Raw genomic sequence first — 14507 nt, forward strand, 5'->3', positions numbered from 1 at the left:
ACATGTTTCATTGACAAACATTTCTAACATGAAAAAAAAATCTGTTTGTAGCCACTGTAGTCAAATAGCTCTTGATCTTGGAACATTTTGATGTATGAAATTCCAATATTTAAATGAGATGTCACTTACATAGTTTACATGATTATTGGCATAGTGGCAGATTTATATAGTCTAACATGTGAAATACCTTCAAAATAATTTGATTAGTTGAGATGCACACGTGCTATTTAACTGCACAAACACACACATTCAAAATATTCTTATACAATTGACCCTTGAACAATGCAGGGGTTGGGGCAATGACCCCTGAGCAGTTGAAAATCCCCATATAACTTTGATTCCTCAAAAACTCAACTACTGCTGACTAGAAGCTTTACCAATAACATAAACAATCTATCAACACATATTTTGTACCTTATATGTATGATATACTATATTCTTACAGTAAAGTAAGCTAGAGAAAAGAAAGTGTATTAAGAAAATCATAAGGAAGATAAATACGTTTACAAAACTGTACTGTATTTATCAATACTGTAAGTTTACATCATCTGTTTATAGGATGAATTTGAAATGGTGGGCAACTGCAGCTGCAGACCTCATTCTACAATATGTATCAAGCAAATCACCTTTTGCTTGTAATGTCATGACTTTTCTCTTCTTCTTGGGAGTACTACCACCATCACTATTGGTACTTCCTATGAGTCCCATGGCATTATTCAAGGTTTACAAGATGAAAGACATACAAGAACCACGAGACATCTCTTTGTACTGTGATATGCAATTTATTAGACAAACTACTGACTCAGATTTGACTGTCATCACACACCATTTTAGCAGATACTCCCAACACTTGATCTCACTGCAATAGCAGCAGGAGGTGGCCATAAGATTATTACAGCAGGACGCTATGTACTACATTTAATTGTATGAAGTTATGATTTAATACTGCATCTTTATATTTGTTTACATTCTTCTTAAATGTGTATAACAACATGTATGGTCTGTAAGTGGGTAACTATGTTTTAATAAATTTTAAGGTTTAATAATAGATTTGTATATATTTTAAGGTAGCAAATAATAAAACAGACTAGTATCGACATAATTTTATGCATTCATGACATACCTAACTTCCTTATGTTTTTATATTTCTAGGCTACCCAGTTCATCAGCGAGTTTTTTCAAATTGTTGCAAATATCCAAAAAATTTCCAATATGTTTATTGAAAAAAATCCACACATAAGTAGACCCATGAAGTTCAAATCTGTGTTTTCAAGAGTCAACTGTATTTACAATTCTCTATGCACTTTCCTACTTCCATTTCATTCACACACACTTTACTTTCCCTAATAGATAACCACTTTCTCATTTTCCTCTCATTTTCACTAGCACAACCCTAACTCACCCCAACTGAATAGACGGAATTAATCTAAAGGAATTAAAGAAATAGGCAAACTGTGTGTGCTCTACTCAACCTACCAATGCCATTTTCCTCCTATAGCCCCTTAATTTTCTGTTCCTATTAATTCCCTCCCGCTCACTCAATGAAAATATGGCCACCAAGACTGGATCATAACTTTATTTACACTATGGTATGCATAATACTAAAGAAAATATAACTAAAAGCAGTACTACCTATTTCTGGCTGAAAGAATCATTCTCTCAAGAACTAGTTGCCATTTAACAGAGAAGACAAATTTGTTCAAAAGAACTTATTTCTCTATCAATGTTGAGACAACCATGCATCCCATAGTTAAATAAATATTTGTTAAACAATGTCTTAGAGGAAATTGAAGAGACAGTGTTGCAGAATCTCTCACACATTTAAATATCCTAATATGCATATTCAGAACATTTCACCACAGAATTTTTTTTTCCAAAGGACATATAGTATATGCTACAGAATACGGTTTGGGCAACAGAGTACTAAAGGAATAAAGCCCTGGAAGTCTGTGTCCATATATTTCAGGAATTGACTATCAGGTAAGAAAAGTATAAGTCAACTTTCATAATGTCCTACATGGCAACTCACCTACTCACCCAGCAACAGCCATAATTGTCAATCACAAAGCACCAATTTTGTTCCAAGTATACTATTTGTTTTTTTCATCTTTTCCAGAAGAAAAAACGTGAGGTATAGAGAGGTCTTATAATGAAGCTACATAGGGCCTTACAACCACTAAGTGAAGCAGCCATTAGATCATTTCTGCAACAGATCAGAATATGATTCTAAGAGGTCATTACTACATGCAAACACAAAATACATCCTTACTGAAAGCAGAAATGTAATGTGTGCTAACTGCTAACTTCTTAGCAGACTAGTCCTCATAAAAGATATAGATAAGCAGCCCCTGTTTTCTTTCCATAATTATAAATGCTTCCTAATTACCCATATGTTGCTCAGAAATAGAAATTTGCTTAATGGAAGCTTTCTATTATTCTGTTGACCTTCACAGATCTAGGTGAGACATTGTATATATTTATACCCTATAGGGACTAAATTACTTCAGAAATCATTTAGGCAATTCTAAATATGTCACTAAAGCTTTATTCATAGAACTATATCAACTATTACTCTTTTACCTGTATGATGATATTAGAAATGGCTTCATCACAAAAATCATTAAGACACTGATACAGAAGGGAAGTACTGGGAAGGGTGTGGTCCCTTTAAATGATACTGAAAGTGGGAAGGGAAGTACTGGGTAGAGGAGGGTGTGGTCCCTGGCTAGGGCTCTATTCCCAGGCCTGTGCCCACGGACCTACGTAAGGACAGGCATTTTTGTTTTCCTGCCCAAATACTGCATTTTCCAAGACCACCCTGGCTTGCCACGCCCCCATCCTGTGCCTATAAAAGATCCTTAGACCCTAGCAGGTAGGTGGCTGGACTTCGAGAGGAACGCACTGGTGTCTTCAGTCAAGACAAGAAACAGAAGCTATGAAAGAAAAGTATATTTGACACAATGAGTGTTAAAAAGTGTTCAACAGCAGCAAATATTACAATCAAAATTATTTAACAAATAAGTGATAAAAGAAAAATATTTGTGATGCGTAAGACAAAGTTTACATTTTAAATATGTAATGTGGTCTTACAAGTTTTTAAGACAAAAAGCACAAGAGAAATATGAATGAATGATATGAATATATAACACACAGAAGAAATCAAAATGCCAAAGAAATATATGAAAAGCACTCAATTTCAACAGAAAAATGCTAATTAAAATAATAGCAAAATATCACTATGAAAATGCTTTCTGTGATGAGCATGAACAGACAGAGGTTCCTCTAAACTGCTGGAGGAACTGTGAATTTTGCTCACATTTTTATGAGAGTAATCTCATAATACATATTCAACAATATCTCATGAGAGAGAAATAAAATTTCTAATTTATTTAATTGGAATTTTTTTTCTGAAAGCTGAGAGCATTGCTATCCAACAGAAAATTTAATTCAAATCACAAATGCATGGCACATATGTTATTTTAATGTTTTTAGCAACCATATTGCAACAAATAAAAAGTAAATTAATTACAATAATACTGATTTTATTTCATCAAATAAATTCAAAATGGTATAATCTTAACACGTAATTAATATAAAAATTATTGAGATTTTACATTCCATTTTTTGTACTCAGTCTTTGAAAACTGGTGTGTATTTTACATTTACAGCACATTACAATCTGAACCAGACATATTTTAAGTCCTCAACAGCCATGTGTCTAGAGGCTACAGTGTTAGGTAGCAGAGCATACAGTTTTCTGCCCATCAGAATATAGAAAACATGTAAGATCATAGCAATCTGACTTGACAGAAATATCTGCACCTTGGGAGGCCAAGGCGGGCAGATCAGCTGAAGTCAGGAGTTCAAGACCAGCCTGGTCAAAATGGTGAAACCCCGTCTCTACTAAAAATACAAAAGTTAGCCAGGTGTGTTGGCAAGTGCCTGTAATCCCAGCTATCTGAGAGGCTGAAGCAGGAGAATTGCTTGAACCCAGGAGGTGGAGGTTGCGGTGAGCTGAGATCACACCATTGTACTCCAGGCTGGGTGACAACAGCGAGAAACTATCTCAAATAAATTTAAAAATTTAAAAACAAATCTTATATGAAACAACTATGATGTAACAAGAATTGCCTGAAGTTATATTACCAACCTGTTTGAATGTGTTTTTATCTAGCAATAGTCAGTCTCTTGGATTCAGACAGGAAGAATAGAGCTAGAAAGACTTATTCAGGAGCAGAGCTTTATCAAGTAGTTGTGACAGTAAAATAGATGGATCAAGGAGTCAAAGCAAATGCAAAGACAGGATTTTAATGAGGATGAATGGATTCCAATATAGATAAAAAGGAAGGGATGATATATAGAAAGTAAAGCTAGGGAATAATTCAACACTGTACCAAGGTTTTCACAGAAAGAAGTATCAGCTATTTATTCTCCATTAAGATCAATACCAAAAAGAAAAGGAAAAAAGGAAAGAGGAGAGGAATGGGAAGAAGAGAAGGAGGAGCTCTAGAAACATAGAAGAAGGAATGAAAAAAAAAAAAAAACAAGACAGAAATTCTTTTCTGTTTTCCTTTTCTTTTCTTTTTTTTTTTAAATTATACTTTAAGTTCTAGGGTACATGTGCACAACGTGCAGGTTTGTTACATATGTATACATGTGTCATGTTGATGTGCTGCACCCATTAACTCATCATTTACATTAGGTATATCTCCTAATGCTATCCCTCCCTCCTCACCCACTCCATGATGTTCCCCATTCTGTGTCCAAGTGTTCTCATTGCTCAATTCCCGCATATAAGTGAGAACATGCAGTATTTGGTTTTCTTTGCTCAGAATGATGGTTTCCAGCTTCATCCATATCCCTACAAAGGACATGAACTCATCCTTTTTTATGGCTGCATAGTATTCCATGGTGTATATGTGCCACATTTTCTTTATTTTATTTTATTTTATTTTATTTATTTATTTTTTTGAGACACAGTCTTGCTCTGTCACCCAGGCTGGAGTGCAGTGGCACAATCTCGGCTCACTACAAGCTCTGCCTCCCAGGTTCATGCCATTCTCCTACCTCAGCCTCCCAAGCAGCTGGGACTACAGGTGCCCACCACCACAGCCGGCTAATTTTTTGTGTTTAGTAGAGATGGGGTTTCACCATGTTGGCCAGGATGGTCTCGATCTCCTGACCTCGTGATCCGCCCACCTTGGCCTCCCAAAGTGCTGGGATTACAGACATGAGTCACTGCACCCGGCCACCACATTTTCTTAATCTGCTCTATCATTAATGGACATTTGGGTTGGTTCCAAGTCTTTGCCATTGTGATAGTGCCGCAATAAACATATGTGTGCATGTGTCTTTATAGCAGCATAATTTATAATCTTTTGGGTATATACCCAGAGCCCGCATTGCCAAGAAAATCCTAAGCCAAAAGAACAAAGCTGGAGGCATCATGCTACCTGACTTCAAACTATACTACAAGGCTACAGGAACCAAAACAGCATGGTACTGGTACCAAAACAGAGACATCAGAATAGAAGAGAGCCCTCAGAAATAATACCACACATCTACAACCATCTGATCTTGGACAAACCTGACAAAAACAAGAAATGGGGAAAGGATTCCCTATTTAATAAATGGTGCTGGGAAAACTGGCTAGCCATATGTAGAAAGCTGAAACTGGGTCCCTTCCTTATATCTTATACAAAAATTAATTCAATATGGATTAAAGACTTAAAGGTTGACCTAAAACCATAAAAACCCTAGAAGAAAACCTAGGCAATACCATTCAGGACACAGGCATGGGCAAGGACTTCATGACTAAAACACCAAAAGCAATGGCAACAAAAGCCAAAATTGACAAATGGGATCTAATTAAACTAAAGAGCTTCTGCACAGCAAAAGAAACTACCATCAGAGTTAACAGGCAACCTACAGAATGGGAGAAAATGTTTGCAATCTACCCATCTGACAAAGGGCTAATATCCAGAATCTACAAAGAACTCAAACAAATTTACAAGAAAAAAGTCAAACAACCCCATCAAAAAATGGGCAAAGGATATGAACAGGCACTTCGCAAAAGAACACATTTGTGCAGCCAACAGACACATGAAAAAATGCTCATCATCACTGGCCATCAGAGAAATACAAATCAAAACTACAGTGAGATACCATCTCACACCAGTTAGAATGGTGATCATTAAAAAGTCAGGAAACAACAGGTGCTGGAGAGGATGTGGAGAAATAGAAACACTTTTACACTGTTGGTGGAACTGTAAACTAGTTCAACCATTGTGGAAAACAGTGTGGTGATTCCTCAAGGATCTAGAACTAGAAATACTATTTGAAGAGACAGAAATTCTTAAACACATAAGAAAATCTACACATTAAAGTGTATTACTAATGGAATTCATAGAGCTGTTCTCTAAAAGTTTTCATAGCAGAAAACCCCCCTTTGGTGTGATGCCATCAGCTTTTGAGAACAATTGTTGTAGTGACACTGATCTTAAAGCAACAATGAAAGTAAAATGCTTTCCTTGTTGGCACATCTTCACCTGCTTATCAGACAGCCATATTTCTAAAGGGCGTCTCCATGGCCTCCATCACCTTACCTTCCTCCACTCATTCCCATTCAGCTCTCATCCCCTTTACTAAAGCTACTTACTTCTCTCTCTAAGGTCATCTGTAAGTTTCATGATACTAAATCCATTGGCTAAATTTCAGGCTTCAATTTGCCTGACCTATCAAAAGAATTTAGGCCAGTTCACCATTGTACCTTCCTGAAACATTCATGTTTGAATTCTTATCACTATATTTTTCTTTTCCTTCTTTTTTTTTAGCCTCCCCTCAGTCATACTGAGCAACTCCTCCTTCTGTACGAACACTGAAATGTTTGCTTTCCACAGGTCTCTATCCTGGGTCATCTTATCTATGTTATCCTATTCATTGTTATAGTTTTAAATACAATGTTTTTCTTAATTTTATATCTCCAGTCTGAGCTGCCTTTCTGACATCCAGATCCTAAAATCAAACTGCTTACTTGACATCTTAACATGACTATTTCTCATGCTCCTCAAATGTAACGGGTTTGAAATTGAAATGACATTCTCTCATGTCCTCCCGGTGTCCTCTTGTTCCTTCATTCCTTTCCAATGGAGTAAATGACACATTCTGGATTCTCCTAGGTTTACAGACCACAACCCTAGGTGTCATTCTTCACATTTCTGTCCCCCTCAGACTCCAAATCTATTATATCACAAAAGGTATGTAAGTAATAGTTCTTAATACATCTGTCCACTTCTCCCTGTATTTTTACTCCTTGCAAACCCCTAATTGTTTTACAACTTCCATCGTTGCCCTTTTCCAATTAATTTTATCAACAGCAGCTCATGTGATCTTCTAACACAAAATCTAATCATGCCATCCCTCATTAAAAACTCTTCAAGAGCTCCTCATTATACTTGGAGAATTTTTTACACAAATTTATGCAATTAGGTTTTGGTTTACTTTTCAGATTCTTCTCCTCACTCATTATAATAACATTGTGAGTGTAACCTTGTCGCATCTTGAAAAAATTTTGTCTTTCTGTGTCTCATTTCTTCACTGACATCATTGGACTTAATTGATCACACCTGAACTTCATTAATTTGTTCCTGTCTCTGAAGTTTAGCAAGAACACACTGAATTCTTATTTTCTAAGGTGAACATTAATAACACACTATGTATAACTTAATGGAGATACTATACTTTCTACTCCATTGCAGACAAATGGGTTGGTAAAAGACTAATCTCTAAAACACAGTACTTGTATTGCTTCATACTGATATTAATCCACTGAGATTGTATATAAAGCTTTCACAATGGCCTGTTCATGGTGCTGTATTTTTTCATATACCGGGGGGGTTGAAGATAATCCCTAGTTTTATATCTCGTCTTCCTCTTTTACTAAGTAAACACACTTTGTGACATTTACTAAGATAAATGCCCCAACCATTCTCTCACTAATGTATGCCTCAATTTAAATATATTTTTAAAACTTGCCAGAAACAGTATGCTATAAAATTTTCAGATAAATAAAAATATCCTGTTAACAAAACATGGGAAAACGTTGTTATAAATTTATAGCTACATAATTCAAAGCTCTAAACCTTTTAATAGTGCTTAATTCTTATATTACTAACCTTTGAGTGAATTATTTTCTCTCCAGTTCTAAGGATTTAAGTTTGAAAACTTAAAAATAAATGCATGGACATTCTTCAAATTTCACTAATAAAGGCAGGACACCCGAAATATGCTCATCTGCAGGACCACCAGACTTACTCACACTCTATTCATAGTGCATGAAAGGAACAGACTTCATTACCAGATTGTTTAATTTTCAATGGAAGAGACATAGAAGACATCATTTTAACAATAACAACAACTTTTGAAAAGAGAAGCTGATAGCTGGCAGTTTTTGAGAAATAAAGGTATGCTAGCCCAAACTTTTTTTTCCTCCCAAAAAAGAAATTCACTCAAAGTAGTTCATGTAAGGAGAAGTTCATGTAAGGATACTATAAGCAATTTCATGGACAGATAAGATCAAAAAAACAAGTGCAGCTGCTCTGTCACTAGAAATCAGAAATCGAGACTACTCCCTTTGTCTTTCGGTCTCCTCAGTTCTCTCATCACAACTTCTTTCTGTTTAGCCATCTTAAACATGAGGTAACTAACTGTCATCTTATACTGTATACTGAATCTTCCACTGACAATAATCTCATCTTTTCTCAATCTTCTACTGACAAGAATCTTTACTCTTTTGTTTAATAAGACAAAAGGACTTTGTGGCTTATACAGATTATATATGTGGCTTATACTTACACAGATTCAACAAATCTATATAAGCCTGACAACACGCGGCACTGGCCATTAAGCAACCAGTTGGCTGGCTTGCATCATGTGCCTATTCTTGGCCCAAGTGACTGTTTCTGGGAATCTGAATAATTGTCCTCATTTTACTTTATTTAAACGGCTGTGGATCTATAGGACGTGATAAAGGAAAGGTCTCTGACCTACAAATAAGTACTTAAAGTAGTGAAAGTTCTAAGCTTTTACTAAGAAATTAGGAGAGAATTAAAGAAATTATCCCATTAATTGAAGCCAGGGTAGATTTTGCCTCAATTTTATCTCACTTACTTTTTTTACAATAGTGACCTAATAATTTACTAACTGTACTAAAAACCCATTCATCTCCCAATATTTTGAACTGTATCAATATATTAAATCTAAATAAAATGTAATCAATAGAAAATGTGTAATCTTAGAGATTCTTCAGACAGTAACAATAAATATTCTACAACTGCCATTTCAATGATTTTATAGAATCATGCCCTTGTGTGTTTCTCCACCCCCAATCCTAGAAAAAAAAACATAAAAATCATGGTGAATTAAAAGTTCACCTTTAACAGTTTAGAAAAGCTTCCATAGATGAAAGAACACAGTGAATTATTAAATATTTTCATATGACTATACTGAACAATACGACTTCTTGTCCAGAGTAGACACTACTCTTCTGACACCCTCACTTATCAACTAGTATGATTCCCATTTCATATGAATTCAAAGTAGAAACACAATAAACGGAAGCTATTACAAGATGGCTAAAATTTCAAGTGGTCTTGATACCACATTATTCCTCTGAAAATTAGACATGATCCTACAACTAAAAAGGAATGAGAATATTGCTCCCGACCAAAGGAGGAATTGTTCTCAGCATGTATCAGATAAAAAAAAATGAGGCATATAGTAAATGGAATTCCAAGTCAGAGACTGTTCTTATACTTTTCAGTGTGTCTCTATATAAAAACAAAGCAATGGGAATTAATAATATGGGAAAATGGCAGAGACACTTAGAAGAAACAAAGATATGACACATAGCATGATGAAACACAAGAACATATTTTAATGAACTAGATAGAAAGGAAATCTTGTAAAAGATCACAAAGCATTGATTAATTACTCTTCATGATTACAGAGGGAAGTCATCTTTCTGGATCATTTCAGTGCAGAACACTTAGAAACAACAAAGAGATTTCAATTCAGGGGTAAATGTCTAAAAGGCTCATTATTTTTCCCTGACTAAAAACTAATTACTGGAGGGGTATAATTCCATATGATATCTGATATTTTCACCACCAGTACTAATTTCAATGTCTACACTAAAGCTTAGATACCATTCTTTATATTTAAAACAGGAAAGAATTACAAGGCCAAATAATAACTTAATTTTTAAATAATAACTTATGAAATGTTTGCCCCTTCTATTCTTATTTCATAGCTGTCTCCAAAATTAATGCAAGATACTCTATATTCTATGAAGAAAGCAGTAAATTAGTAAGTGTAACTTAGGTGACAAAGCAACAACCATTTAAACTCTTAAAACGTGATTTATTTTTGTCAGGAATGATGTTCCTCATTTTAGTTTGGAATTTTGTTTTAACCCAGCAGTAAATATTTTGGTAAAATAGATTCTTCATCTTCCTATAAGTTGAAGTATTCCACAGTTTTTCTGTTTGATGCTTATTTTTTTCAAATATATTTATATATTATGTAAACTGAGTCACACAACTGGTACTCAGATATGAGAAAACAGAGCATGCTCTCATTTTGTCCTATTAAATTCCTTTATTCTTTCCTGCAACTGCTCTAGTTTAATGCCCTTTTAATCAGCCTATCCTTAGTTCTTCTCATTATGAATTTCTTTTTTTCTCCTCTCAGAACTATTAACCACAATATGTCCCCAAGGATACAGTAGTGTCTTTATATAAGAGGCCATATCTCCTAATATTTTTGGTATGGGAGCTTGATTGCTTCACCCATTAAGTTGACCCTCAAGTCAGTATGAGGCAATCAGTATGAGGCAGTTTTTCGATAAGAACTCTCACTCTTATACAAGCAAATATGACACTATTGATCAATGACCTAAGAATTAATATAACAACTAGCATGTATAAAGCAGTTACTATTTGTTACGAGACCCTGAAAAGGACTTCACCTGCATTTTCCCGTTTAATCCCCCAAACAACTTTCATATAAAGGTTTTCTTCTCTCGGATTTTGTTTTTAATAAACAAAATAAAACTGAGATAGTGACAGATTTCATTATTTATTCAAGGACGTAGGTAAGGCAGGCAATTAAACTGGGACTAGATCTGAGGCAGTATGAGTCAAAAGACCATCATAAATAGGGCAATAACCACCTACAATACGATAGATATTGCAGAAAAGGTTCCTCTACTGTCCCAGGTGTAACTTTGAATATGCTGATATTTAACCCTGAAATCTTCAGCAACTGCATTTTTCAGAATTATTCCTTATTATGGTGAAGATATTCTAAAAGCACTCCTTGTCTTTAAAATCCTAGCAAAAGTGACCTTATCAGAACATTTCCAGACTGGTCTGAAGAAAGCAAGTTTTTTCAGCCACCAGCATGGAACCAGGTTATTTCCTTCGTGGAACAAATGTAGGACGTTGGCTATGTTGGAAGATTGTAGTCAAAGCAAAAAGCTTCAATCTTTAAGAACTTCAAGCTAGAGGACAGAGACCTAGACAAACCATGTTTCTCACAAGTTATGTGTAAAGCATCCAGCATAAGATGAAACAGTCTAAATGCTAGTTCTACCCTTTCATGCTTTCTGTTCTTAAGCAAATCACTTATTAAAATTTCATCAGATGCATCAAATCATATCAATAAAAATTTAAAAAAAACTATGGGATGGAGAAAAATCTGTGATTTAATAAATAATCACTCCCTATTTAAAATAGCAGTTAATAAGTTTTTCAAATCATTAGTTTTGGAATAAAACAGGAAGAATCTCTCTTTTGGACACTGATAGCAATATCTAGTTAAATACAAACCAGAAAATACATCCTAAGTGGAATTTTCACCCATCGTGCATCATTTTTACCTTGTTTTAAAACTGGGTATTCTATTTTTCTTGCTTCCATTAAAGAACTAATTGGAAACTCAACAGTTAATAAATCTCTGATGGCAGGATACACTAATGTTGTCTAGCAGCACATTCTACCTCCTGCTAGAAATATATCTTCCTAGGCATGAAACTGTGTTTACCATTTTACACTCTTACTATTACTACATGACTCTTGTGGGGGAACAAAAGTTTATTGTTAAGTTAATGAATGGGTGACCTTCAAATAGTTACTAGTTATAAAACCATGAGCAACTCACACTCTGGATCTCAGTGCTCTCTTCTCTAAATGAAGCAGTTGGACCAACTGACCCCCAATGTGCCATATTAAGATAGTTATTGGAGAGAGAGGGAGCTCTCCATTAAAAACAAACAAAAAAACTATTGGATTTATAAAAGCTAGAAGATTAGAATATTACTCATATCAAGAATATGGACATGGGATAATGTCAAAAGACAATTCGTTGTTAGAAACATTTCCTTATGTTGGCCAGAAAAGGAAGCAACTGAAGCAAGTGATAAATACTGTATGGAGGACCCAAGGAGATGGGGAGGGGGGGAATGCATGGGAGGAACAAGAAAAACTGGAATGCTATAAATACTGATTCACATTACTCTTGCATTATTCACAATAGCAAGTGCCTCAAAGTGTTGCTTAGTATCAAGTGAAATAAAAGCCATTTTCTGTCTAAACTGCTTAATCTAGAAGTTTGAAACAAACTGTACCCCATTCTCTAACAGAATTGTTAAACTGAAATTACAAAAGAGGTAACCTGCTCAAAGTTCGAAACACATGGTTGGTTTTATCTGCAGATGCTAGCAAAGGCTGCTCTGCTGCAGACCATCAGAGTCACAGTTTTCAAGAATGTCAATATGCAATAGTTAAAATACTAATATATTAAGACATCATGGGCTCTAAGTCCTTTCTTGTCATTTTTCATTGACACAAATATACTTCTTATTTAACTTAAAGCAATCCCTAAAGTTTATTTATGTAAAAATGCACTAGCCAACAGAAATAGCTAAAACCAAAATTACATTACCTAAAAAATTCTAGAAAGGTATGAGAAATTTATTTCTATTCAGCAAATTAAGAGAATTTTACTCAGAATATACTTTCTTGTTGCATTTCTCACCAAGAACACTCCAGAAATATTAATACCTAAGTGAAGTTTTTTTAATTTAAAAAACATTTTCATATCAAATAATTTGCAAATGCATTTGAAATGCTTCAAAAAGAACTAAATAAAACTGCCTTAACGTCCATTTGAAAATGTAAATCTACTGCATTCAACCAAGTTGACTGTTTTCCTTTGACCAAGTTAGTAAAGCCAGTGGATTAGGGAGGTGGTGTTGGTAGAGCTTCTCTGCAAAGCTGCCTGCCCAAGAAGCAAGGCACTTACAGTCCGCGCTACCAATTCACCAGGCTGGGCTTTGTCAGGCCGGGCAGGTAAATGGGTGACGCTACAAATGAGCGGTTTTGCTGTGTTTACCGACTGTTGAAAATGATTACGTATAATTTTAAAACGCGCATTTCTTTAAAACAGGTTGCAAAGTGACTTTAGAAACTACAGGACCCTGACCCGGGTGCTGGGGAAAGTTCCAGCTCCTCAGAAGTTGCAGACACTGAGGGTGGCCCGCTGGCCAGAACTCCCAGCGCGCTCCCTCCTCGTGGCGTGCAGATGCCCCTCAGAGAAGTTAGGAACAGAAGAACTCTCTGGTCTGCCCGGCGGCAGGATAAAAGGGAAAGCCCTATCTCAGGGACGCCCTTGCCTCAGTGCCCGAGTGCAGTTGCTGTCTAACGATGGCCCGTGGTCTCCGCAGAGCCCCGTAGCCTGGCCTGCGCGTCAAGCCCCTCCGAATGCGCAACTACCCACCTGGGGGCGCTGGGCCGCAGGCGGCCGGGTCCGGGCTTCCAAGCCCCTTGCCCGGCGCTGCAGGCAGCATTGTGGCGGCTGAAGCCGAGGGGCCTGCGCACTGCTGCCCGCCGAGCGCTGCCTGAACTCTCCCGGCCAGAGACTCCTCGCGATTTTCTTTTCCTTTGGCCCTCGGCTCTCCCCAGCCCGCTTGCTACCCGGGGCGGCTGCGGCCAGGTCTCAGGAAACGTAGCCCCGGGGCTCATGCCCGCAAGGCCAGGGCTCCGCTCTGCTGGGCGCCCAGAGGAAGTGAAACTGCTCAGGGGCCTGCTCTTGCATCCCTTCTCAAAAGGCCGCTTTGGTTTCTTATAACACTTCTGCTCTTGTTTCCTTCCTCACCTTTTCACCTAGGATGTATTTAGGCCTCTGTTACTGTAGCTCTCCTTGTCCCTTTCTAGGTCTTCCACACTGCCATACTACCCCCACTTGCAGGCAGACGTAGGGAAACCAGAAGTGAACATTTGCTGGAAAGACAGAATGATTAGATAGATAGATGAGTAGATACATGGATGATAGATACATAGATAGATATGGAAATGAAGCTACAGATATTGTAATTTTTAAAATATTTCATTTTACACAGACTTTCTAGGCTAGGTTCATAAATTGAAAAGTGATTTAAAAATCCCATA

General features: G+C 36.4%; 1 protein-coding gene across 6 annotated transcripts in view; it reads right to left on the minus strand.

The window, feature by feature from the left end:
* BANK1 (B cell scaffold protein with ankyrin repeats 1) overlaps window positions 1-14175 on the minus strand; it is a 310335-nt gene extending 296160 nt beyond the window's left edge. For all 6 annotated transcript variants that reach the window (XM_021938668.2, XM_017958886.3, XM_017958885.3 and 3 more), the window contains exon 1: window positions 13837-14175. In XM_021938668.2, the coding sequence (XP_021794360.1) occupies window positions 13837-13906 (70 nt within the window). In that variant the 5' untranslated portion in view covers window positions 13907-14175. The remainder of the gene's footprint in view (window positions 1-13836) is intronic.
* Window positions 14176-14507: the final 332 nt, after the last annotated feature.

Source organism: Papio anubis, chromosome 3 (genome assembly GCF_008728515.1).
Source record: "Papio anubis isolate 15944 chromosome 3, Panubis1.0, whole genome shotgun sequence".
NCBI classification, from domain to species: Eukaryota; Metazoa; Chordata; class Mammalia; order Primates; family Cercopithecidae; genus Papio; species Papio anubis.